This window comes from Macaca fascicularis, chromosome 2 (genome assembly GCF_037993035.2).
Source record: "Macaca fascicularis isolate 582-1 chromosome 2, T2T-MFA8v1.1".
NCBI lineage: Eukaryota > Metazoa > Chordata > Mammalia > Primates > Cercopithecidae > Macaca > Macaca fascicularis.
The window spans coordinates 149,689,724-149,716,982 of record NC_088376.1 but is presented as its reverse complement, the minus strand read 5'-3'; the positions used below and the strand labels follow the sequence as shown (position 1 = coordinate 149,716,982).

Here is a 27,259-nt window from a genome sequence, read left to right as displayed (position 1 = left end):
ATGGGCTGGGCACAGTGGCTCACACCTGTGATCCCAGCATTTTGGGAGGCTGGGGTGGGTAGATCACTTGAGTCCAGGAGTTAGAGACCAGCCTCAGCAACATGATAAAACCCCATTTCTACCAAAAATACAAAAATTAGCCAGGCGTGGGGGTGTGTGCCTGTAGTCCCAGCCACTTGGGAGGCTGAGGTGAGAGGATCACTTGATCCCGGGAGGCAGAGGTTGCAGTGAGCCTGGATCATGCCACTACACTCCAGCCTGGGTAACAGAGTGAGATTCCATCTCAAAAAAAAAAAAAAAAAAAAAAGCAAGGAAGTAAGAAGAAATGGAAAGAAGGAAAGAGAAATGCTACACATGGCCAGGTGCAGTGGGATTACAGGCATCATGCCTATAGTCCTAGCACTTTGGGAGGCCAAGGTGGTGGATGTCTTAAGCCCAGAAGTTCAAGACCAGCCTGGGAAACACAGCAAAACCCCATCTCTACAGAAAATTATCCAGGTGTGGTGGTGTGCATTTGTAGTCCCAGCTACTTGGGAGGCTGAAGTGGGAGGATCACCTGAGCCTGGGAAGTTGAGGCTGCACTGAACCATGATCACGCCACTGCACTCCAGCCTGGATGACAGAGTGAGAGATCCTGTCTCAAAAATAAAAATAATAAAAAAAGAAATGCTACACACTTACTACTTGTAAAATATAATTATTGCCAAATAGGGCTTGATAAACACAGAAAATACATGACAAGATGACACAAAGTGATGTCAGCAAAAATAGTGGAGTAAGAACCTCTGAAAATCCTCTCTTCTATAAGGGAAAAGACAATGTTGACAAAATCTGGGGCTGTGTATTCAAGAAAAACTGAATCTTCGTAAAACAATAAGCTTTATGGCATTTCAACTTTCCCTATTCTCATTGCCTCACCCCCTCTCAAGCTCCATGGTAGCCTTGAAGATCAGTAACACATAATCACAGTGAAAACCAGCAGCCTGGTAGTCAGTGGGGGCAGGGGGGTGGGGTTGGAGTTTGGGGTCAGAGTTCCTATAAAGCTCCATTTTTAGAAAATGTCACCTGCATGGTAGTTCCCAGGAAGATCCACTGACAAAATGTCCTCATTTGACCTGATTCAGAATTCACCCAGCCTTTTTCCAGGGCCAACGTTGGAAACTATCAGAGGCAACTGTTTAACATCATGATCTCCTGACTTGGTATGTAACAGCTGAAGTAACAATAAGCCAACAAAAAGCTTAAGAAACATCAGGAAAATACTACAGGAGGCTTTGAAAAGCTCAAACATATTCTTGAGAATCTAGAAAATATGTGATACGATTTGGCAGTGTCCCCACCCAAATCTTATCTTGAATTGTAGCTCCCATAATTCCCACGTGTCGTGGGAGGGACCCAATGGGTGGTAACTGAATCATGGGGGTGGGTCTTCTCATGCTGCTCTCGTGATAGTGAATAAGTCTCATGAGAGCTGATGGTTTTATAAAGGGGAGTTCCCCTCCACAAGCCCTTCTGTCCACCACCATGTAAGATGTGCCTTTGCTTCCTTTTTGCTTTCCACCATGATTGTGAGGCCTCCCCAGCCATGTGGAACTGTAAGTCCATTAAATCTCTTTCCCTTATAAATTACCCAATCTCAGGTATGTCTTTACTAGCAGCATGAGAACAGACTAATACAACATGGCACAGGCACAGGGCTAGGTATATGCCAAAAACCACGCACCTGCTCAGGGAAGATCTGAGAAGGACCTAAACTCAGTCTAGCTGACCTTAAGAATGCAAGCAGGAGATAAAAGGTAAGGCAGAGGTATTAATGGCTTGGATGAGCATTGAAGGCTGCTTAAAAAAATTTGAGCTGCAGCGGGCATGGTGGCTCATGCCTGTAATCCCAGCACTTTGGGAGGCTGAGGAGGGTGGATCACTTGAGGTCAGGAGTTCGTGACCAGCCTGGCCAATATGGTGAAACGCCACCTCTACTAAAAATACCAAAATTAGCCGGGTGTGGTGGTGAGCACCCGTAATCCCAGCTACTCCGGAGGATGAGTCAGGAGAATCGCTTGAACCCGGGAGGTGGAAGTTGCAGTGAGCCGAGAAGATTGCACCACTGCACTCCAGTCTGTGCGACAGAGCAAGACTATTTCAAAAAAAAAAAAAAAAAAATTGAGCTGGTGAATAAGCAGGACATTATAAAAATCAAAATGTTTAAATGGATGCTCTGACCAATTAATCCAATCTTTTGAGATTATACTACTGTAGGTCAAAAATTTGAGGGGGGATTTCTTTCAAATATTGATATGTCAACAAGGAGGTAAATTGGAAAAATGCAAACGAAAAGACGTTCCAATAGCAGTAACAGCCAAAACTAACTCAGCGCATTCATTCAAAGATTTAAGAGAACCTGCTCTAGCGTATAGGCTTCTTTGGGAAATCTAGTGTGTTTCTGCATAAGGGGTGCCATCTTTTGTCAAGGAGGTAACCAATATCTACTGAAATGCCCGATGTGTAGAACTATTTTTGCCCTTGTGATATTCATACTTTGACCTCAGGGTCACTAATATGTTGCTGGTTTTCATTTTCCTTGCTTTTTCATTAGCATTCATATTAATTTCTAAAGCAAAGTGATGAAAAAGGAACCAGACTGCTTCACCTACTTAATAATTGATTATCAATCACATTTAAAAGGAAGATTATTCTCTCAATGAAATGCAAGTAACTCACCAGGAAAAAAAAAAAAAAAAAACTCTAAAAACTACATAAATTAAAAGTTTACATTTGCTACAGGTTCCATTTCCTAAATGATCTCTTTTCATCCTTTATTATCTAAACAGAAGGAATCAGACAAGCTATCCCTCCTCAATGTTCTCTCTGAACACAAGATGAAACACCTACCATTTTAACCATAATCCCTCTTAATCTCCTCCTCACTACCTTCCCCCAATACCCTTAAGAGACTTAAAAAAAAAAGAAAACTCTTGAAACATCTGTATTATTCTCCATTCTCTCTTTAACTTACTTCAATGAAGACTTCCTCTCCGCACTCCAAAAACGACTCTTTTCAAGACTTCCTCAGATTGATAGGTGCATGACAGTTCACATTTACTATAAATTATCAGGCTATATATTTACAATGGATAAATTTTATGGTATGTAAATTATACCTCAATAAAGCTGTTGAATCAGAAAATCTTTAAGAAACACAAATTTAAATCCATAGCATCAAAATATTTACAAGTGGTATGTTAGTGTACTATTCAACCTTGTAATCATTGTAGCAAACTGTGTGTTTGATATATATGAATGTACTTTAAGTATTTAAGAGAATAGATTCCTGATTTTAACTAAGACTTTAAAAATACTGAAATTTATATTTCATATTTTTAAAACAGGAGAAATCTAATTTGATGAACTGCTAAATTGATAAATTAATCTGGTAAGTCTATGTAACCAGATGATTGTTGATGTCGATTGTTAAATAAATTGGGTGTGGTGGCTATGAGACCCTGTCTCCATTGAAATTGTTAAAAAATGTGTTATATTAATATAAAAAGGCCACTGAAGACCTGTATGTTGCCATTTATAATCCTCATCTTATTCAGTCTCTCAGCAGCATCTGACAGTTGATTTTCCTTCTATTTTGTGATTTTATTATATTTTTGGAGATGGGATCTCACTATGTTGCCCTGGCTGGCCTTGACTTTCACGGGGCTGGTGCATGTGTGATTTCATATGTTAATGAGTACATAATGAGGTCCTAGGTGAAACCTAGGTCAAATCCACAGCCATGTTGGGTCTAGTCATTCTTAGCCAGCTTGGCAAACACCCTGGTTTTTCAAGGTCTTAGCCCCTAGCTCATCCAGTATTTCTTTTTATAATTTATTTTTTGAGATGGAGTCTCACTCTGTTGCCCAGGCTGGAGTGCAATGGCACAATCTTGGCTCACTGCAACCTCTGCCTCCTGGATTCAAGCAATCCTCCTACCTCAGCCTCCTGAGTAGCTGGGATTACAGGCGCCTGCCACCACATCCAGCTAATTTTTGTATTTTCAGTAGAGACCGGGTTTCGCCATGCTGGCCAGGCTGGTTTTGAACTTCGGACCTCAAGTGATCTGCCTGCCTTGGCCTCCCAAAGTGCTGGGATTACAGGCGAGAGTAACCACGCCCAGTCTATGCAGCTATTTCAACAGTTTCCTTTTGCTAGTCATGTGAAACTGCTGCCTGGAATTTTCTATTCTCCTGCGACCACCCTGTTATTATTCCTGTCTCAGTTGCATGGGTATTTACATGTGAAAAAAAACCCATCGAGTTGTACACTTAACATCTGTGTACTTACTGTTTGTAAGTTATACCTCAACATAAAAATGTTTATTATCTGTTAAGAAAAGGTTCAAGGCTTCCAATCCAATTAAAACATGCATTTCTTACTGTAACAAACTAATAAAAGGATCACTGTAGGTTAAACAGCTATTACTCCTGCTGATAGCTGAGACCCTAGAGCAAAGAAAAAATATTTGCTGAGCATCCATTACTTAGAGCTTATAGTCTGTGGGCCTGGAGTACACAGGTTGTGGGACCCTCCTGGACTCTGCCATTTAGTAGGAGGCAGAACAAGAGTCCAATGTGAAGTCACTGTGGCCTTATGCATAGAATGGCTTACAAAACAGAAGGAGGGGTCAGAGAAGGACTCTATGGTATTTTGTGCATGACACATCCTATGCATACATAAAAAATACCCTTAAGTCAAAAGCTGAGCATAAAGTGGACTGACTTCCTTAGTGAGGCTGAGTGGATATCACGAGTAGTGGATAAGAAAGGCAGAAAGAGGATAAAATTCTGTCTGCTCTTACATACAAATCTCACTTTAAAATGAATTTTTAGAGGATGCAACTTTCTGCCCTCAGTCATCTTTTTAAACCAACACATACGTTACTGACAGTAAGACAAACCAAAGATATTATTTGAAGGATACTTGGAAGATGTCAACATTGAAGAAAATATTCACTTGAAACCTTAAAATAACAAAGTTTAAGTTTCTAAAGTCATTCTACAAAAAAAGTCACAAAGCAACAAAAGCCATAGCAGTGGTTTCTCAAAACTTGAGCATGCTTCAGAATCCTCAGGAGGGCTTGTTAAAACAAAAGTAGCTGGGCCCAACCTCACAGTTTCTGATTAATTAGGTCTGGGGCGGGGTCTGAGAATTTTTATTTCTAGCAAGTTCCCAGATGGCACTGATGCTGCTGGTGCTCCGACCACTCTTTGAAAATGCCTACTACACGTAAACCCGGGAGGCGGGGCTTGCAGTGAGCTGAGATCCAGCCACTGCACTCCAGCTTGGGCGACAGAGCGAGACTCCATCTCAAAAAAAAAAAAAAGAAGAAAATGCCTTCTACATAAAAACGGGAGCACAATGTCTTGGGATTCAACCCATTGAGCAGCACTTTTTTAAAAAGTCCATCTTTAGCTATTTTTCCTAAAAGAAATTAGTTTGCATGATTTAGTAATTTTACTCAGTCTCTTTAATAAATTACTTATGGTTAAAAAAAATTAATTCCCCTGCAGAGAAAGCCAGGTTTCACTAAGGAAATTATTAACCTGAGTGACGTCTGTAATGTATGAATTCTGGTTCAGTGAGTTTCTTTTAATTGTGAAGTTGAGAATTATATAAGAACATGCATGGCAGGCAAGTTCCATCCAGAAGGTTATAGTAAATTATTTTATACATTTCTCTCTCTCTCTAATCTGCATGGCTGTTGAGGTTATTCTCATAAACTAACTGGACATATCCCAGGTACAGGTTTGGTTTGACTCAAACAGTATTTCGGGCGGGGGAGGGAGGGGATGCGGTTTGAAACAACACTTAAAAATCAGGTGCTCTGATATTAAAATTCAGATTTCCATCTACTCTTCAAGGGAAAAAAAAAATCAGAAAATATGGCAACATTATTCCCAACAGTCTGCAAGTAACAATCATCCAGAGTTGGGTTGCAGCTGCTCTACAGAGAGAACTTGAGCTCTAGTTGGCCATAGTCCCTATTTATTTTCTGTTGTCTTCAAGCTAATCCTCTCTGCTCACTTATTTATTGGCCTACCCCTATAGATTTGCGTATCTGGGCACTCAGCATAAGAGGGAACAGTTTCAGTTTCAAGAAGTTCATATACACTGGCTTAAATTAAGTATGGTATGGGTGGGTAAATTATTGAAAACTTATATTGGACTCAGTCTCTTACAGCCTAAGGTTGATGAGTTGTGTGATCTACGAGCAGGTTACCTCTACTAGTTGGAAATTCTTGTGTTAAGAGCCTTCAAGCCAGGATGAGCATTCTCTAGGCCAGGCACAGTAGCTCATGCCTATAATCCCAGCACTTTGGGGAGGCCGAGGAGGGCAGATCATGAGATCAGGAGATCAAGACCATCCTGGCTAACATGGTGAAACCGTCTCTACTAAAAATACAAAAAATTAGCTGGGCATGGTGGCAGGCACCTGTAGTCCCAGCTACTTGGGAGGCTGAGGCAGGAGAATGGCTTGAACCCGGGAGGTAGAGGTTGCAGTGAGCCGAGATAGCGCCACTGCACTCCAGCCTGGGCGACAGAGCGAGACTCCGTCTCAAAAAAAAAAAAAAAAGCCTTCATGCTGGGATGAGCATTCTCTGAAGGAGAGGTGTCAGGTTGTGACCCTTCCTGTCTGGCAAAAAGAATAGTGTAAATGATGGGCATGCCCGCAGAAGCATGCATGCAGAACACCTATTAATTATCTTAACATTTTTCATTGTGAAACAGAAAAGTAAAATAGTCTATAGGCTACATTGTAGTCTATATGCAATGTAGAGTGACCATCTATGTAACTATAACCCAGTCAAGAACATCAAAACATTACATCCGAAGTCCCTGTGGTTCACGCCTGTAATCCCAGCACTTTGGGAGGCTGAGGCAGGCAGATCACCTGAGGTCAAGAGTTCAAGACCAGCCTGACCAACATGGTGAAGCTCTGTCTCTACTAAAAATAAAAAATTAGCTGGGCGTGGTGGCTTATGCCTGTAATCCTGGCTACTCGGGAGGCTGAGGGCAGGAGAATCATCTGAGCCCGGGAGGTGGAAGTTACAGTGAGCCAAGTTTGTGTCACTGCACTCTAGCCTGGGCAACAGAGCGAGACTGTGTCTCGAAAGAAAAGAAAGAAAAGAAAGGCCACTTCTAAATTACAACTCCTTACTTACCTCTAAAAACCAGTGACTTATATGATAATTTCCCTACTTTTCCTTATAATTCTTCACCTAAATCTGCCTGCCTCCTTAACAGTATCACTTCATTTTGTCTTTTAATGTTGAACTATAAATTTATTCTTTTGCATCCGATTTGTATTTTTATTTTTTTGAGACAGTGTCTCACTTTATTGCCCAGGCTGGAATAGAGTGGTGCCATCTCAGCTCACTGCAACCTCTGCCTCTGGGGCTCAAGCAATTCTCCTGCCTCAGTCTCCTGAGTAGCTGGGACTATAGATTCAAGCCACCATACCTGGCTAATTTTTTATTTTTAGTAGAGATGGAGTTTCGCCACGTTGGCCAAGCTCATCTCGAACTCCTGGCCTCAAGTGATCCACCTACCTCAGCCTCCCAAAGTGCTGGGATTACAGGCATGAGCCACCGTGCCCAGCCTGCACCTGATTTTTAAAACTTCAATGCTAAGATACATGTTAACTTTCCTTTTGCTCAGCCTTACCACAGGTTTAGCAATTTTACAGGTCTTTCTGCTGTTCTCTGTAATAATTTCTATCTTCTACTTGTTTGCATTTATTGTGTTGCTTTTCCCGACTTCTTGATACTAATATTTGCTCATTAATTTTGGGCCTGTTTTAAGGCTTTTTTTTTTTTTTTTTTTTTTTGACAAAGGCTCAAACTCACTCTGTTACCCACACTGGAGTGCAGTGGTGCAATCAGAGCTCACTATAACCTCAAACTCCCGGGCTTAGACAATCCTCCTGTCTCAGCCTCCAAGTAGCTAGGACTACAGGCATGTGCCGTAACACCTGGAAAAATTTTTTTTTTTTTTTTTTTTTTTTTTTTGTAGAGACAGGGTCTTGCTGTGTTGTATAGGCTGGTCTCAAACTCTTGGCCTCAAGCGATCCTCCTACCTTGACCTCCCAAAGTGCTGAGATTACAGGCATGAGCCACATTTTTATTAAGTATTGCTTTCTCCATATCCTACAAATTTTGGTATATATATTTTTAATCATTTAGTTAAAATAGTTCTTAATTTCCATTATGTCATCCTTAATTAATGAGTTATTTAAAGTATATATCTGAATTTCCAAACATATGGGGATGATTTTCTAGTTATCCGTTTATTACTGATTTCTTGCATAATTACAGTGGAATCAGTACACATCTATATAATTTCACTCTGAAATTTGTTGAAACTTGTTTAATGATCCCATCTATTCCAGCAAATTCTTGTAAAATATTATCTGTATGCTTGAAAAGAATGTATACTTCAATTAGGTGCAGTATTCTATGTGTTCACTAGAATATGCTTATTAACCATGTTAATCAAATTTTCATTAACCCTTCCTGATTTCTTTTGGTATCCTTTTTTCATCAATTACTGAGAATAATTCATTAAAATTTTTTTTTTTTTTTTTTTTTTTGAGACAGAGTCTTACTCTGTCACCCAGGCTGGAGTGCTGTGGTGTGATTTTAACTCACTGCAACCGCCACCTCCCAAGTTCCAGCAATTCTCCTGCCTTAGCCTCCCAAGTAGCTGGGACTACAGGCACGTGCCACTATACCCAGCTAATTTTTGTATTTTTTAGTAGAGATGTGGTTTTCCCATGTTGGCCAGGCTGATCTCGAACTTCTGACCTCAAGTGATCCTTCCACCTCAGCCTCCCAGAGTGTTGGGATTACAGGCGTAAGCCACCATGCCCAGCCCAGAAATAAATGATTTATAATCACAGTAGAAAATTTTGATGAATTGGCTGGGCTCGGTGGCTCACGCCTGTAATCCCAGTACTCTGGGAGGCTGAGGCAGGTGGATCGCCTGAGGTCAGGAGTTCGAGACCAGCCTGACCAACATGGCAAAAACCCATCTCTATTAAAAATACAAAAATTAGCTGGGCAAGGTGGCGCACAACTGTAGTCCCGGTTACTCGGAGGCTGAGGCAGGAGAATCACTCGAACCTGGGAGATGGAGGTTGCAGTGACCCAAGATCGCACCACTGCACTCCAGCCTGGATGACTGAGTGAGACTCCATCTTCGGGGCAAGGGGGGAATCATTTCTGGTAGTTCTGTAAACTTTTTATATATTTTGTAGACATGTTATTAAATACATATAAATTTAGAATTCTATCTACCTGGCGAATTAAAAACCAATTATTATAAAGTATTTGTATTATAAAGTAATTAATGCTTTTTGCCTTAAATTCTGTTTTGTCTGATATTAATATAGCTACAGCAACTTTCTTGTGGTGTTTAAGTTTATTTTCACCTTATTTTTGAAAATTCAATACTAAAATACTATGATCTTATATCTTATTTTTAGTCATTCTGTATGTTTAAGATATATTGCTTGTATAACGCATATAAATTTAAAAATCTGGTTTGACAATCTTTCTACCACCAGCATTTAATCAATTATGTTTAATGTATTTACTGATACATGTGGGTTTCAGTTTACCACCACTTCTTGTACATTGTATCTTGTACTTTTTTCTTCCTTTAAATTATTTTTATCATTCTATTTTTTCCTTTTTAGTCAAGAAGTTATACAACTTTTCTGTTTGTTTAGTGTTTATTAATTACAACAGATATCCTTGACTTATCTCAGTCAAGCATTAATTCATATCTTTAACCTCCTCCAAGACAATGCAAGAACCTTAGAAGAGACTAATTCCAATCACCTCCTCCAAATTTTTATGCTTTTTCTGTCTTGCATTTTATATCTTTTTTTTTTTTTTGAGACAGAGTTTTGTTCTGTAGCCCAGGCTGGAGTGCAGTGGCACCATCTCGGCTCATTGCAACTTCCACCTCTCAGGTTCAAGTGATTCTCCTGCTTCAGCCTCCTGAGTAGCTAGAATTATAGGTGTCTGCCACCACACCTGGCTAAAATTTTTTTTGTATTTTTTGTAGAGGCAGGGTTTCACTATGTTGGTCAGGCTTGTCTCAAACTCCTGACTTGAAGTGATCCGCCCACCTTGGCCTTAAATCTCTATTTTTAAAAAATCCCACTAAACACTGTATTGTCTTATACAGTAAATATCCATATGTTCATTTAGAGTTACCTACATTTTTTTCTTCTTTTGAGACAGAGTCTCGCTCTGTTGCTCAGGCTGGGGTACAGTGGCACAATCATAGCTCACCACAGCCTCCAACCTCTGGACTCAAGCAATCCTTCCACCTCAACCTCCTGAGTAGCTGGAACTACAGGCATGCGCCACCACACCTAGCTAATTTTTGTATTTTTAGTAAAGATAGGGTTTCACTGTGTTGGTAAGCCTGGTCTCAAATTCTTGACCTCAAGTGATGCACCTGACTCAGTCTCCCAAAGTGCTGGGATTACAGGCGTGAGCCACCGCGCCTTCCCTAGAGTTACCCCGTCTTTAACCACTTTCTATACTTTTTTTTCCCTATACTTCTGATTTAACATTTTGAATCACTTTCCTCCTACTTGCAGAGACCCAATAAAAGTCCTTTTTGTGTAAACATGCTAGTGGTGGACTCTGTTCTTGTCTACATAAAATACCTTTTATCCCTTCACTTTTACCTTTCCTTTATTTTTTTACTTTTTGAGCAGAGTCTTGCTCTGTTGCCCAGGCCGGAGTGTAGTGGTACGACCTCCGCTTACTGCAAGCTCTGCCTGCTGGGTTCACGCCATTCTTCTGCCTCAGCCTCTTGACTAGTTGGGACTACAGGCGCCTGCCACCACACCTGGCTAATTTTTTGTATTTTTAGTAGAGAAGGGGTTTCACTGTGTTAGCCAGGATGGTCTTGATCTCCCGACCTCGTGATCTGCCCACTTTGGCCTCCCAAAGTGCTGGGATTACAGGCGTGAGCCACTGCGCCCAGTCCCTTTCTTGAACAGTATTTTCTGTTGGGTTTAAAATTCTGGGATGCATTTCTTTCCTTCAGCATACTAAAAAGGTTATTTCCACTGTCCTCTGGCTTACACTCTGCAAGTCAATCGTAAGCCTGATCATCATGCTTCAGAAGTTAATGTCTTTTTCCCATCCCCCGCTGCTTTTAAGATTTCTTTATATTCCATTTCCTGAGGTTTGATTATGAGTCTTGGTGTGGATTTAGTTTTATTTGTACTGTTATATATTTGTTTGGCTTCTTGGATTTGAGGCTTGAGGTTTTTCTTTGTTTCAAAAAGTTTATCTGTAATCCCATTCAATATTGCTATAGAAACATTCTTTCTCTTTTTCCAGGTTTCCAATTATGACTGTTAGACTTTCTCACTCTATCTTCTACCTTCTCTATTTTCCATCTTTGTGTATACAGTGCTTCACTTTGAACAGTTTCTTCTAACCTATTTTCCATTTCACTAATTTGCTCTTTAGCTGTATATAATTGCCTATATACCTATTCATTTTGTTTTTGAATTTTCAGTTCTCGATTTCAGTGTTTTAAATCTGAAAAGTCGTACTTTAGAGTTTCTAGTCCCCAATACAACTAAAGTTTGGGCTTTTACTTCCTTTAATGCTGTAAGAATAGTATTTCATAGTGTATGTCTAGTAAGCAGAATATCTAGAATCTCTGTATATCTGTATTTCTTTTGTCTTTGCTTCTGACAACTCTCACTTATGGTACCTTCTCTTCTTGTGTGCCTGTTACCTCTGCGGCTGCATATAATAACAGCAAAATTATCTATACAAATAATTTTAGGCCTAGGATCATATTTCCCTCTAAGATTTCATTGCTTTTACCTGGCACCTATGGGCATTCGCTAAATAGAATTATCGTAAAGCAAGTAAGCCTTAAGGTTTCTGGGCCACTTAGATTATGTGAAATTGTTACTGCCAATGTGAGGGATGGTTTACTTCAACTTCACCCTTACTCCTAGGTGTATCTCTCGATAGAGTTCCAACCCGAAGTGAAGAGTGATTTATAAGGGCTCTCAGGCTTGAAAGGACCCAGACTACAAGTTTTATCTCCTTCACCTTGAAAGGACACTAAAGGTGTGGGCTCATGCTCTCAACTTCCTTTATCCTGATCAGCAAATGGCCATAAAACAAAAAATGGCCCTAATGCTAAGGCTTGCTCCTCTGTGCTTACCTTCTCTCTCAAAGCTCAACTCAATATCTCCTTATAATAGTGATTTGATGTTTAAGAAGATTTTTAGAAACAATTGATCCAGTTTCTTAAGGTGACTTCAGTAAGAGAGCTGGTTTGAATCACCTGGCCTATCACTAGTTAAGGTCGAAATCTCCCAGCATTCTGTTATATAATATATCCTTAGTATATGGTCTTACCTTGGCAATAACTGCCCCAAGGTGAAAAAGTTCTACGGTATTCTTTGAATAGTAATAGCTCTTCTTGGTAGTAACTTGCCCTTATAGTACAGAGGAACTATAAAGGATGAGAGTTCCTTCAAGTTATAGTTCCTCTAATTTACTCATTCTATGACCCTGGACAACGATTTGTGTACAAAATTGAGTGGGGGATACAACATCTCCACACATACTATTTGCATTCAAATAAAAGAATGCAAAAAAGCTTGAAAAGGCCTACAAAACTGGCCAGGTGTGGTGGCTCATGCCAGTAATCCTAGCACTTTGGGAGGCCAAGGGAGGAGGACTGCTCAAGCTCAGGAGTTTGAGACTAGCCTGGGCAACATGGCGAAACCCTATCTCTACAAAATATACAAAAATTAGCCTGGTGTGGTGGTATGCACCAGTATTCCCAGCTACTTGCGAGGCTGAGGCACAAGAATCCCTTGAACCTGGGAGGCGGAGGTTGCAGTGAGCCAAGATCGTACCTCTGCACTCCAGCCTGGGCAACAGAACAAGACTGTCTCAAAAAAAAAGATAAAAGAAAAAAACACCCCACAAAACTAACAAAAATTATCATTCTCTTCTCGCTTTTCTCTGCCCCATGGTGAGCAGTTCATCAATGGCTCTAAGACACCATGGCAGGCCAAAGGTCAGTTGACATTTCAGGTCACTCATGAACGGCTGGCAACATTATACAAGACACAATATTTTCAGGGTCAAATAAAGAGATAACTATTATCTGTATTTTTAAATATTTCTGAATACACAGTGTGAATGCATGCAAGTATATGGGAACACACCCAAACCCTTTCTCCTTCCCTCCCTTCCTCTTATGGATAGCTAGTTAGTATCTGAGGTACCCCAATCAGGAATGCATACCCCAGGTGTGGCTATTACAAAAGCATCAGTTACAGCTTTGGAATCTATACTAGAGGATTCCCTCACAAGTATAAAGGATGGTAGAAATAATTTTTCTGATGAAAATAGAATTCAATATATGTATGTGTTGGCTGGAAATACTGTACAGGATTCTCTTAACCTTGCATATATATGTGGATTATAAGAATCTGGCAAACCAGGCAGCCTAACACTCTCTACAGTGGCACTCTGGGCCTAGAACTCTGGTCCTGGGTCTGGACACTTAACAGAGGATTCCATCACCTGCGCCAATGAAAAGGTTAGATGTGTCCTGTATTGAGAATTTTTCTGCATCTGTTTCTACCCTTTTGATGTGAGATACATATCCAAAGGACAGGTTGGGGCTCTCCCCACTCCACAGGAACATGCTGAATGACTAACTTTTGTGCCTGCTTGCTGATGTTCTTATCTGTGGCAAAATTTAGTCTGAGACTTGACTTTATTGTTACAGATCACCTGGTAGCATAACTTCTAATATAGGAAGTTACCAGTTTCTACCAAACAAAAACCTTGCACCATTAGGAGCCACAAAATCAGTTCAGCTCAGTTTGCAACAATTGTGGTGCATCAAATTTCCTAAATGAAGCCTGTTGGGACATAACCTCAAAGCAGGAATATTATGATTCTGATCAAGCTGATATACATACTTGCCATCCCAGGCCCTCCAAGAGAAAGGCTGTTTCTCTTCAGTGGGAAAACCACAGGAAGCTACAGAGACAGCCTTGGGGTGTGGGTTTTGCTGGGCTGGGGTGCCTGCCAAAAATACCATCGTTCTGTTTCTTGGCCCCTAGAATGCAATGATACCTAAGCTTTTTTTTTTTTTTTTTTTTTTTTTTTTTAATGATTTCCCCCAAACCACCTGGACTCTGTATTCTACTCAAAATGATGTCATTTAAAGAATATCTGTATTCAAGGGACTGTATGGGAGGCAGCTACCCTGCTTCAAGTAAATGCAAACCAGAAATATTTGCATTTTCAAAACAGCACTGTCTTGGATTCTTAGCAGCTGCATGTCCCTGCCCTCCAAATGTTTTTTAAAATACTTAAGCTGAAAATTAACCAAAATGGGAGATGAACTATGTTTGTCATAAACAGTTTCTTGAGAAAAAGCTTTTAAACTCTCAACCCTCAGCCTGCATCTGTGTTAAAGGATACCTAGAAGTTGCTCTAGCCCATATGACTTTCAAGATGCTACAGTCTGAAACATGACCATAAGAAATACATTCCTCTGGGTATCAGGATTCCCTTTTCCAAAGGACAAGATTCCCAAAGACAGCCTGAAGGAGCCTAACCAATCAGTCCTCGAAGCTGCTAAAAATTTAAAGTGAAATTATTTCCCCTGCTAAATAAGTACAATGGAATTCTATGCATATGAATTAACCCTACCACATCACTGTCTGAGAGATGATTAATATGGTAGAAAAGTGAACAAGAAGTTGGAAATCCTGGACTTTCATGTAATTTCTCTGAGCCTACTGCTTCTCTCCATCTGATAGATGGGAAGCGCTCTTGATAGCCAATTCATAGGACACTGGAAAGGAATACTGGGAAAACATCCATAAAGTGATGCCAAAGGAACAGAGAAATGCTGTAGCACTTGAAAAGATTAAACCAAGTCCTCCCTGCCCATGTTGCACTGGCTTCCAACCCATTTATAGCTGTGGTAGAAAGAACAAGATGATTGAGGCTGTAAAAAGGCTTCCAAGAAGCAATGTGGGACAGGGACAAGAACCGCTGTGCTGGCAGGCAGCAGGCATGACCCTGAGCCCAGCACTGCCATGCTGGTTCTCTTCTGTCCCCGCCTCTAACAGCACAGAGAAATTCAGAGGGAACACAGACAAGAAACCTCTCCCAAGATTTATGCTAGCTCATCTAAAGTCGTAGGCTTAACATTGGCCACAGATACCTGCACAGATCTTCAGCCTCCAGGAAATGAGAATTCATCCTTCCCCATCAGTGCATGCTTCGGGGAACGTGAACTCAGCTTCATTTTGGTTAATAATTAAGCTCCTAGATTTACAGCCGACATGAAAAGAAAAGGGAAAAGGAAAGAAAAAGACAAAGAATCTAAAAACCTGCACATTAGTATTTGCTCACATCTTGAGGCCAGGCCCTTTTCTGTTCCCCTCCTTTTTTGTCAGCTTCTAAAGATGGAAAGTTTTTTATGGCTGTAAATGACAAAAATGAGTGTATTCAGGAAGGGAAATGGGAATGGCACCTGATCTCTGTTCAGACAAAGGAGCAATGGAAAACACTGACAGAGTGCCAACTACATGACACCCATCACACGAGCTCTTATTCCATCTTCATGGCTACGGTACTGCAACTACTTTATACCTGAGGAAACTGAAGCTCAAACTTTGCGATACTTGCGTAAGGTCACACGGTTAGTGGGTAGCAGATAAAGCCAGTGCTCACTGCTGCTGCACTAGCCATATCAAAATGTCCTGCCAGCTTTTAGCTCAAAAGATAGGATACTCTTGAATTCTCTCCTGACATTCTCACTTGTTCACACCCATGTGCCATTTTAAGCCTTGCAGTACTTTAAAACAGTTTAAAATTTTCCTGCAAATTGCTCATTCTCTTTATTCACAACACACAGCTTCAAATTACTTTCCGGAAAAAAAAAAAAAAAAAAATCAAACCCACCCACAAAGGTCAAAAAGGTACCACAGCTGAGGCTATCACGAGGAAAATACTGTGAGAGTGGAAGCAATTTCCCAAGGAGAACATATCAAACTAGCACAGCCTAACAGAAACATGCAGTCAACCCCAGGGAGCACTGTGCAAGGGTCCATTTGTTGGGACTGCAGTCCTTTTGCTGAGTGGGATAGGATGACATAGGTCTCATTTTCCAGGTATACTTTCAGCTCCTATTGGAATATTCTCAAAAATAGCAACTAGTGAGTGATTAGACAAAGATAGCAGATATTGTTAAATCAAACTCTTGCTCCTCCAGTAGAGCTGGGAGACACACATGTTTTTGTTTTCTTACTCTGACATTAGTCTATTAGCAAGTCATTTTGCACTCTTTTAAAAATCTGTGTACCTTATGATTAAAATCAATCTTCCTTATCAGTCTGGTCAAATTGAACTAATGAAAATATTGTACATAGGCGTATTAGCAATTTTATGGAAGGTTTTACTCAGGCAACAAATAAATGATCTCCTTTAAGAGCGATGTTGATTGAGCTCACATTCCACTTTTGGGATAGGTAGGAGGTTTCAGCACAACAGTGAGTAATTACAACTTGCCTCAATCCCCACTTTCGTTACCCTCTCCCTTCAAGGCCCTTTGTGGAAGAGCTGACATATAAAGAAAGGAAAATGCAAAGTACAACTGAGAACTAAGAGAAATCCAAATTTTTCCCAGGCCTTCACACATAACACAAAAATATGATTTTGCATGGATTTCTCTCCCAAGTTGGAAGGCCAATGGAGTTCTTTAAAATATCCAAATGCTCAGTGAATCCAGAGTTAATTACAAAGACACCTTAGTGGCCTAGACTTATAACAACAGGTGAGTTCAGATTACGATTCAACACACGCTCCACAGTAGTCCTCGTGGGAGGCTGAGCATATATTCCAATGATACTGCCCTTACCCAAGACTCTGCTGAATGCACACTTGTATACTGTCAAGATGGCTCCTCTAATTTGCAAAACTTGCTCATGTGTATTCTCCCACTGACTGTTCACATTTGGCACACTTGCAGTAGCTTAAGGCCCACGCAGGCGGTATTTTCCCATTTTAGTCTGATGGCTGTAAATTCAAGATGTCTAACTTTGGTATGTGATTTAACCAGTCACATTAGATATTCTAGAGAAGAGAACCATGTAGGTTTTTCTGTCTTAAAAAAAGCACTAACAAAACTTTCATCATGAAAGAATTATGTAAAACTAGAGAAGGTCAGACACTCTAGAAAACTATGACTAAGTTCATATCACTATCATAAATACAATATAAGATGTTATATGAACGAATCATAAGGGTAACTTCAGGAATAAGACATTCTCAAACAGTTATTTCACATCTCCTTTTTGTTTTTTTTTTTTGAGACAGGGTCTCTCTCTGTTCCCCAGGCTGGAGCACAGTGGCACCATCTCGACTCACCGCAACCTCCGCCTCCTGGGTTCAAAGATTCTCCTGCCTCAGCCTCCCAAGTAGCTGGGATTACAGGCACACACCACCACGTGTGGCTAATTTTTTTACTTTTAGTAGAGACAGGGTTTCGCCATATTTGGCCAGGCTGCTCTCAAACTCCCAACCTCAGGTGATCTGTCCCCCTCAGCCTCCCACAGTGCTGGGATTACAGGCATGAACCACCATGCCTGGCCTATGTTTAGGTATTTAAAACAATCTATTTAAGTAGTGATATATGTATTGTATAAAGCCTGTGTAAGAGCTCACGTGTCCATAAAAGCTTTCCCAGTTCCAGCTGATGGTTCCCTTGTTTTAGCAGCTAGGTAGCATTTACAAGTCCATGTTCCTCCCTCCCTATCTTACAAAGTTATTGAGGGTATAGGCAAGAGGATAAAGATGAACGTACTATATAAATAAAAAAAAAGAAAGAAGGGGCCGGGCACAGTGGCTTACACCTGTAATCCCAGCACTTTGGAAGGCCGAGGTGGGCGGATCATGAGGTCTGGAGATCCAGACCATCCTAGCTAACACAGTGAAACCCTGTCTCCACTAAAAATACAAAAAATTAGCCGGGCGTGGGGGCGGGCGCCTGTAGTCCCAGCTACTTGGGAGACTGAGGCAGGAGAATGGCATGAACCCCCCCGGGAGGCAGAACTTGCAGTGAGCCGAGATGGCGCCACTGCACTCCAGCCTGAGCGAGACTCCATCTCCAACTAAAAAAAAAAAAAAAAAAAGGAAGGAACATGAACAGTGGCTAGTTGGGGACCTCTGCCCATCAGGAGTCAAATCAATGCACCCTACTAGCAGAGGGAGAACTAACCCTTTGAACTCTGAGCAAAGTTAGTACTGTCCTCCAACACCCAGTTGAATACAGCTGGGCCTAAAGAAATGAAATAGTTGATCAAGAGACTACACAATCTCAGACACAAAAACTAGTGGCAAATCAGCCCCTGCATCTACCTTTACTACTGTTGAGGAAAAGGAGTCCCCAGAGAGAGATGGTGAGTTCCCAAAGCCATAGGGGCAGCCATGGTGGGACTGGTTGCAACTCTAATATCCCAGTATCTCATCTAGGAGAGCTTGGGAGTGGTACCAAAGAAACACTCAGAGCAATGGTGCTTTACTAGGATCCGCAGGCACATTTCAGGGACTTCATGAAGCCTCTGAAATTGTCTGTAAAACTGCATGGCTTTGCGGTTTTTGTTGTTTTTGCTTTTTTTTTTTTTTTTTTGCTCTGTTGCCCAGGCTGGAGCGCACGATCTCCACTCACTGCAAGCTCTGTGTCCCAGGTTCACGCCATTCTCCTGCCTCAGCCTCCTGAGTAGCTGGGACTACAGGCGCCCACCACCATGCCTGGCTAATTTTTTGCCTTTTTAGTAGAAACAGGGTTGTACCGTGTTAGCCAGGACGGTCTCAATCTCCTGACCTCGTGATCCACCTACCTTGGCCTCCCAAAGTGCCGGGATTACAGGTGTGTGCCACCACACCTGGCCGGCTTTGCATTTTTAAGGGGAACAGTGGTGACTGCTTTCATCAGTCTGAACATAATCCATGACTCAAAAATATTTAAGAATAGGCTGGGGGATAAGACTAGAAGTGAATGAGATTAATTCCAAACTAAAAGGAACCCAATTTTTCAATACCCTGAAGACTATGCTTGGGCCAGGCTGCCAATGGAACCATCTAAGGAGAACACAGCCCTAAACTTTCTGGTCTGAGTGGCAAAAGGGATCCTGTAAGAAAAAATCTGTCTGGGAAAACTAGATGTGTTTGTGACCACAGGTGACAGGGAAAGGAGTAATCATCACAAGCTCTAATTACTAATTAGGTGGTCTTAAAAACCACAGGTCAAAGTAACGAGCAAGGCCATGTTCTCTGGAATCATGGAAAAGGTTTTGGCTGTCATTGTCAAGAGACATGAATGCAAGGTTTCTGCAGCCTTTCAAAGCCAGGGCAGCCTTGGCCTTCAAATCCCTGATTCAATCCCTCCCATTATACCTGTGTGTGGACAGTGAGCCCAGAAAAGGCTGCATGTACCTCAAGAGACCTAATGCGATCACAGGGGTCTTTGTTTTCTTATTTCTGATGTCAACACCAGTCCCAGGAGTGGGCAAAGGCCTTGGTACTTGGCCACAGGGAACTGGATACACGTCAGCCATTGTAATTTCCCTGGGAAACAGAAAATATTTTCCCCACTCTATGGATGAGGAAATAGAAGCAAAGGGAGAAACGTCCAAGGTTTTTCAAGGCAGTGAAGAGCCAAGAGTTCTGAGGTTAAGGCTTGTAGCTAAATACTCCTCACCAGCTCTGGCTGTATATTCCATCTCCTTTTGGGAACCAAGCAGTTCTAGAGATTGGAGAAAACACTAGTTGCTAAGGACAAGATGTGGGATACATTTTACACCACACAACCATACATATGGAATCCATCATACATTAAAATAGAAGATTTGAGGCCTTGCTGGGTAAATGAGATAGGAAAAGAGAACCTGGGGGTTACTCATCATTTTCCAAATCAGAGATTTATATCCCTTTTGGAAAGGAGAAGGAAAATCTGGCTGTGGCCCAGTTTTGAGTAATATTTGCCACTGAGAAGCTGTATGCAAAGATTCCTGGCACAGGCTGTGGAGAGCTCTTCCGATTGGGCTCTGGCCAGTCCTTGTAAATGATTGAGATTTAAAACCCTATCAAATCTGAGAAGCAGGGAGTATCCTCAATACAGCACCATAAATCTCTTATAGTAGAAATGTTCAGGGGAAAATGATGTCTATGTATAGCTATATACATATACATATATATTTTACATCAAGAAGTGTCGACATCACCAATTAACAGTGATCTAAATGGCTGGATCGTGGTTATTTTCTTAAATATGTTTTCTGATTTTTCTGCAATTAACAATCCATTGCTTGTGAAATAAAGGAAATATAAAATATAAAAGCTAATAAAGTGTCAATAGAGAGCCAGAACTTATCTCATTCAACTGACTCACTGAAGAAAAGAAATGGAGGCGGGCAGAGTGGGGGAGCACCTTGGTTGTGGTCACTTGGCAGTCCAGCAAGGGATACAGAGCCAGGACCCTGGAAATCCCCTGACTTCCTGCCTTCCACACCACCCTGCTGCAGCTGCTGGATTCCTTAGGTTAGGAAACCCCCTAAAAAGCTCGGTGCTAGGTGAGCAAGAGTTTTACATGGAATTGTAAAATTCAAAACAGCAGCTTTAAGCGTTAGACAACATATACCAGATTCCAACTCTAAGGATGGCCAAAATTAGAACAGCACTCACAAAGAGGACGATTTGCAGAAAATTGGTTATCCCAGGTTCAGCCACAACTGCTCTACTGAACAACTTCATAACTGTGCCATGTCTTGTTGTCTCTGGCTGTTATACACGCAATTCTCCACCGCCTGGAATTCCTCGTGTTCTCTCCCCCAGGTGTTTCTAGAAACTCCTACTTGACCCTTTAACATCAACTCAGAAGTCATCCTCTGCAAGGCCTTCCCGGGTCATCCACATTTACAAAATTAATTGGATGCCATAACAAGAGGACAGACCTCGCTGTAGGGCATTTCACAACGGAACAGATCATTACTGGCTTATGAGTCTGTCTCACCCTCTGGACAGTGTTCCTTGAGGACAGTGGCTATTTTAATCATCTTTGTATCTCTGGCACACGGCAGGGACTCAAATGTCAGTTGAATTAAATGAATGTCTGCTAACAGACACATGGTAACAATTTAACCCTTCCTTTCAAATCTATGATTTGCCTTTCTGTCTTCTAAGTGGTGCATTTGCAAAGCCCTTAGGTGACAAGTTACTTTGGGACAGAGGTTTCTCTTAAAAAACATTTAAGTAGCTGGCCGGGCACGGTGGCTCACACCTGTAATCCCAGCACTTTGGGAGGTCAAGATGGGCAGATCACAAGGTCAAGAGATTGAGACCATCCTGGCCAACATGGTGAAACCCCGTCTCTACTAAAAATACAAAAATTAACTGGGCATGGTGGCACATGCCTGTAGTCCCACCTCCTTGGGAGGCTGAGGCAGGAGATTCCCTTGAACCCAGGAGGCAGAGGATGCAGTGAGCTGAAATCATGCCACTGTACTCCAGCCTGGCAACAGAGGGAAACTCTGTCAAAAACAAACACACACCCCTATTTAAGTAGCTAAGTTGACTTTTGGTATTTCATGCTTCTTTTTGGTGGGGGCTTGGAGGCATGGGCATGACTTGCTCTGTCACCCAGGCTAGAGTGCCATGGCATGATCTCAACCTCTTGGGCTCAAGGGATCCTCCCACCTCAGTCCCTCAAGTAGCTGGGACTACAGGCATGTGCCACCACACCTGGCCAATTTTTGTATTCTTTGTAGAGACAGGGTTTCACCACGTTGCCCACGCTGATCTCGGACTCTTAGGCTTGGGGGATCTGCGCACCTCAGCCCCGCAAAGTGCTGGGATTACAGGTGTGAGCCACCATGCCTAGCCTTTCATGCTTCATAAGTAACAAGAAAATATGATAGAAGAAAGGTAGGATTATATAATATCAAAAAATAAATGGGCAGGCTGGCTATGACAAAGGCCAAAACAAAGTATGATATACCAGCTGACATTTATTATTCCTACCCAACCCTTACCCTATCACTCTTCAAGACATATGCCCAGATACACACAGAAAGCTAATAGCATCACTTTGAGGAGTTTAATCATAACCCATCAACAGAAGAACCTACTGCACAGGCAACACCAGAATGAGTGTATTATTAGGGTTGCTAATCACTAAAATCTCAAGATCAGGTTTCTGGGCACATCTTGCTACATCTGCGCGGGTCCCAGATGGTATGCAAACCAAGTTTGGAGCCTGATTCTTCACAACAGGCTGTTCCTGCAATATCACAAAGGTTGCAACAGAATTGTGCAACAAGAGCAAGAATACTCTGCATGCAGTCTCCTCTAGCACAGTCCTGCTCCTGACTCTGCAGGTCTGAAAAAAGGTTTTGGTCAACTTCTGGGTCCCAGAAACAAGGCTATTATTGCATAGAACACCTGAAGGTGCCTAGCTTTACTCCTTATAGAGAAGGACTAGTCATAATATACAACATACTTCCCCTTCCACCAGAATTGACTGGGAAAGGGTACCTTGGAACTTTCTGGAGTGAGGGCAGAACTCTAATATCTTGATGGGAAGAGTGTGGGTTACATGGGTGTATACATTTGTTAAAACTTAGAGTTGTTTTAAGATTCATACATTTCACCATATATAAATTTTACCTAGAAAAAAAGAACTATGCACAAATAGGAACTCTAGGTTCTAGGTTTATTTTCTGTAGTAGTATGGGCTAGCAATTTTGAAACTACTTCCTGTGTATTCTAGACTTCAGCAAGTAAGTAAATATATCCAGGATAGGGCTGGGCGCAGTGGCTCACACCTGTAATCCCAGCACTTTGGGAGGCCGAGGTGGGCACATCACGAGGTCAGCAGTTAGAGACCAGCCTGAGCCAACAGAATGAAACCCTGTCTCTACTAAAAATACAACAAATTAGCCAGGCATGGCGGCGAGCGCCTGTAATCCCAGCTATTTGGGGAGCTGTGGCAGGAGAATCACTTGAACCTGGGAGGCGGATGGAGGTTGCAGTGAGCCAAGATCGCAGGTTTCTCACTGTTGAAGGTAGTCAGAAATATGGAAAACGAAAAAGTAGCATCACCAAAAGGGATATAATATATATAACTCCCGACATGAGGAGACAGCATCACTTCTTTGGTATTCCCACCAAAAATTCATAACCTGCATCGAATCATAGGGGAACATCAGACAAATCCACATTGAGGGAAATTCTACAAAAATAACTGGCAAAATATCAAAACATCAAAGAAAGACAAAGGAAGATGAAGTAACTTTTCCAGATTGAAGGAAGCCAGAGACACGACAACTAAATGCGATGTTTGATCCTCAACTGGATCCTGGTCTGGGAGGAAAAAACCTATAATGAACATTAACTGGTATAAACAACAACACTGAATACACAGACTGTGGATTAGAAAATAGTATTGTGCAAACATTAAACTGCCTGAATTTGATAAGGGTAAAAGGGTATTGTGTTTAGGTAAGAGAATGTCTTTGTTCTTTGGAATTTACATTGAAGCATTCAGTTATAAAGGATCACAATGTCTCCAACTTACTCTCAAAATTTCAAGAAAAAAATGGGGGAGGGGAAGGGAAGGAGGAGGGATTGGAGGAGGACAGCACATGTGCATGGGGCAAAATGTTAACAATGGATGAATGTAGGTAAAGTGCATACCGGAGTTGCTTGTACTATTCTTGCAATGTTTCTATTAAGCTTAAAATTGTATCAAATAGAAAGTTACCCAAAAATACTCTACTGCCAAAAAATATTTAGGTGAGAGTCTAACAATAACAAAGTAATTTAATGTACTACAGGAAATTCTTCCAGGAATATTGATTTTAAAAATTGTACTTTTCCCTCTGGTAGTAATGCCACAATACTCTAGTTAGCTTGGAATTTCTTTGTAGAAGTAAAGAGCAACTCACATAAACTTCAAATAAGGTCTTTTGAAATTTCACTGACAAATACCATCTGTTTAGAAAGTTCTGCAAGACAGTAAGTAGAAACTGGAATGAAAGTGACTCCTCACCACCCACCTCTCCCCACCATTCTTCAGTATTTTTCCCCTAAGATGGAACAATTCACCTTCTTATGTGCCAACCTAAGATCAAATAGGATAAGAAATGATTTGTGGGTAAATGTTCCAACTTTTCTGCTTTAGAAGCAAAGCACTGTATTCTTCCCCATCTCAGGCTACGTAGAGAGCTCTCGCTCGTGTGTACGTGTGCTCTCTCTCTCTCTATATATATATGTATGTATATAATGGTATTGCTTTGTTTTTAATAAATAAGGTAATGAACAAGTGTTTTACTATCCAGCAGAACTTATTCTACTTCCCCAATCTGTCTCTATTTGTGGTTAAATCAAGACACAAGCATGGCCTTGATCCTGGTGGGGAGGAGGAAACATACTGAAAACTACCAAAGGAAAAAATTACTTCATGAATGTCAAAGGATACATTTTTAAAAGTCATTTTTAGCCCCAAAGAATCTTTTGAAACAATAACAACTATGACATGACTCTGTATAAAATGTATTATGCTAAATACACATTAAGAAAAATTCACATACAAAGAAATGAAAATGTAATTGGATTTGTCATTTTGAAGTATTAATATTGGGTTTGTAGATAATAGAGAATGACAATCTCCTAAGCGAATAAAGAAGGTAGCCAAGTAAGTAAATGCTGCATTTCTACTGTAAGGAAATACGTGCACCAATGAAGCAACCTTTCCAGCACAAAAGAAATTTAATACCCAGACCACATGAAAAGTGATCACTATGGGAATAGCACAGCTGTTAAAATCCAAGTCAGTTTTTATTAAATCGTCCAACATGTTTATGTAAAGCCGGACTCTCAGAATAATCACCAAGAGGAAATAATTTTGCTAACAAAAAAGTGATACCTGTATTTAATTTAAAGCTTACAATAAGTGTGAAAGAAAAATGCTAAGCTATTCTCTTTTAAAGTATATAAGGAATGCCCAGTTAGTTGGTATGCTTGTGATTCTTTTATAAACAGTATCTCAAAGGCTAATTTAATTAGAAATAGAACAAAAAAGAATGAGTGTTTGCATTTCACTTAAAGAACCCAATTATCTTTATTTCATTGACTAGCCAGACCAACATAAAGCTATAGAACACCTTCTGGCACCTGTGCCAAATGATTTCAGTATGAAAATTAATACTGCCAAGTTATTTGGAGACCAGTTAGCTCAACCATTCAAAGAAAAAAAAAATCTGCTCCACTAAAGATGTAGTATATAATCCTAAAACTTGCATTTCTGAAGATGGAGGTGCATGCAGACAGACATCCTTGAGGCCCTGGCTTGAGCAGATATATCTTAAAGGAAACTACAGAAAGAATGGGTTCATGGGTAACTACTGACGAAGTCTAAGCCTGAAATCTCAACATAGGCACTTGGGATGCATAATAAAATAGGCTTAATTTACTTTGGAAGCAAAAAGAAAATAATTACTCTAAATTTTTGAGCATCTAAATGTAACCAAATTTATCAACATTGCTTGTCAATTCTACATTCAGTTTTTTAGAGAAACTGGTCAGGATTGTGCTTCCCATAAAATATAGCCCAAGAACAGTTTTCAAAGGAAGCTTGTCAACTCAGAATAGAGAAAAACGTCCCTAAAATTCTCTTTCTTCCACAGTGGCAGACGATGAAGGCTACACAGAAAAATAGTCCCAAATTATAACTGAGAAGCCACAGTTGGGGATTAGTGGCCAACAACATTATTTTGTATAGTACTTCAACATGAAAATCTTTACTTATCAGCAATCATGAGCCTTAAAAGCCCAGGTCAAGTCACTGGGCATTAGAAGTCTGAAAGGGACACTTGAAAGGAAATCAGCTATCACATACAGTGTACATGTAAAAGTCACTCAGACGGTATCTGAAAGCCTATTAAAACATGAGATGCCATCACTGTAGTTTTGCGATATATCAGCCGTTTCCCATTATGATGGCTAACATACTGGCTCTATTTTTAGAGCTTCTGGAAAGATCAAAGCTGAAGAGGCCCTTTTAGTGGCTCCCCATCCAGACCCCTAATCTCTGTTTACTTTTCCTTTGTAATTATGTGGATCTGCAGAAGACGCATAGCCAGGGCTGCCTCACTCTCAGAGTAATGCTTTAAAAAATTGCTCTGTGAGGGTCCCTGCTAGGAGGGAACCCTCTGGGGAGGAACAAAGAGCAGTAAAGTTCAAATTCAAGACAAAATTAGCATGATGTAAGTATTGATACAGAGTTGAAATATTCTAACTCGTCTCCCTACACATTTTCTCAGGCTGGTTTTAAACCACTGTGAGAATGAATACACATCCATGAAAACAAAGTCCTTTCTGAGTGCTTAGACCCCACCCTTCCCCCACAAAAAGCTCTTAGTTGGTTTCAATGGCTCTAGCTGGTGAGGCTGTGGTCAAATGTTGACCCGCTCACTTTTAAAAACAAGTCCCTCCAATACAAAATGACTTACTTTGGAAGAACAAGCTGTACATTTGTCAAATGCCAGGCTGACGGGAAGGACATTATCAAACCGTGACAGAAATCCCCGGATCTAAAAACAAAACAAAACAATTCACATCAAACACACAATGACCACATCTATGAAATGCATGTCTGGTTTCTGACAAGAAGTAGGAAATGATTAATATGGCGGCCCAGATAGAGATTATGAGCAAAATAAGTTCGAAATGAGTATTTTCCCTTGTAATCAGTTTGCAGAAGAACTACATTAAGTTCTTTACTCCATTAGGAGCCAGGACTTACAAGCTTTTCAAATATTTCTGACCTAAAAACAAACTGACTGTAAAATACAAAATGCAAGCTGTAGTATCTAAAGTATTAACAAATGTCTTCCAAAATGTAACAGGTCCACTGGTATACTCAACAATTAGCTCGCACGTGTGTTCTAGTGAATATGGGATAAATACACATTTCTACGACATGATTTTGGGTGGGGTCTCACAAGGAAAGACGGCTTGGGGACTGTGGAAGGCAGAAATAGCCCTAAGCATATATCCAGTTATTTGCTTAATTTGGAACAGACAGAGATAAAATGTAAAACATCATCAGATTTATGGGG

At 40.8% G+C, this 27,259-nt stretch overlaps 1 protein-coding gene across 17 annotated transcripts in view; it reads right to left on the bottom strand.

The window, feature by feature from the left end:
• Nucleotides 1–27,259, bottom strand: part of ATG7 (autophagy related 7) — a 267,087-nt gene that overhangs the window by 139,209 nt on the left and 100,619 nt on the right. For 15 of the 17 annotated variants that reach the window (XM_065539502.1, XM_045384718.2, XM_005547834.4 and 12 more), the window contains one exon: nucleotides 26,651–26,731. The exons of the other annotated variants lie outside the window; for them this stretch is intronic. In XM_065539502.1, coding sequence (XP_065395574.1) covers nucleotides 26,651–26,731 — 81 coding nt within the window. The remainder of the gene's footprint in view (nucleotides 1–26,650; nucleotides 26,732–27,259) is intronic. 17 annotated transcript variants of the gene reach the window in all.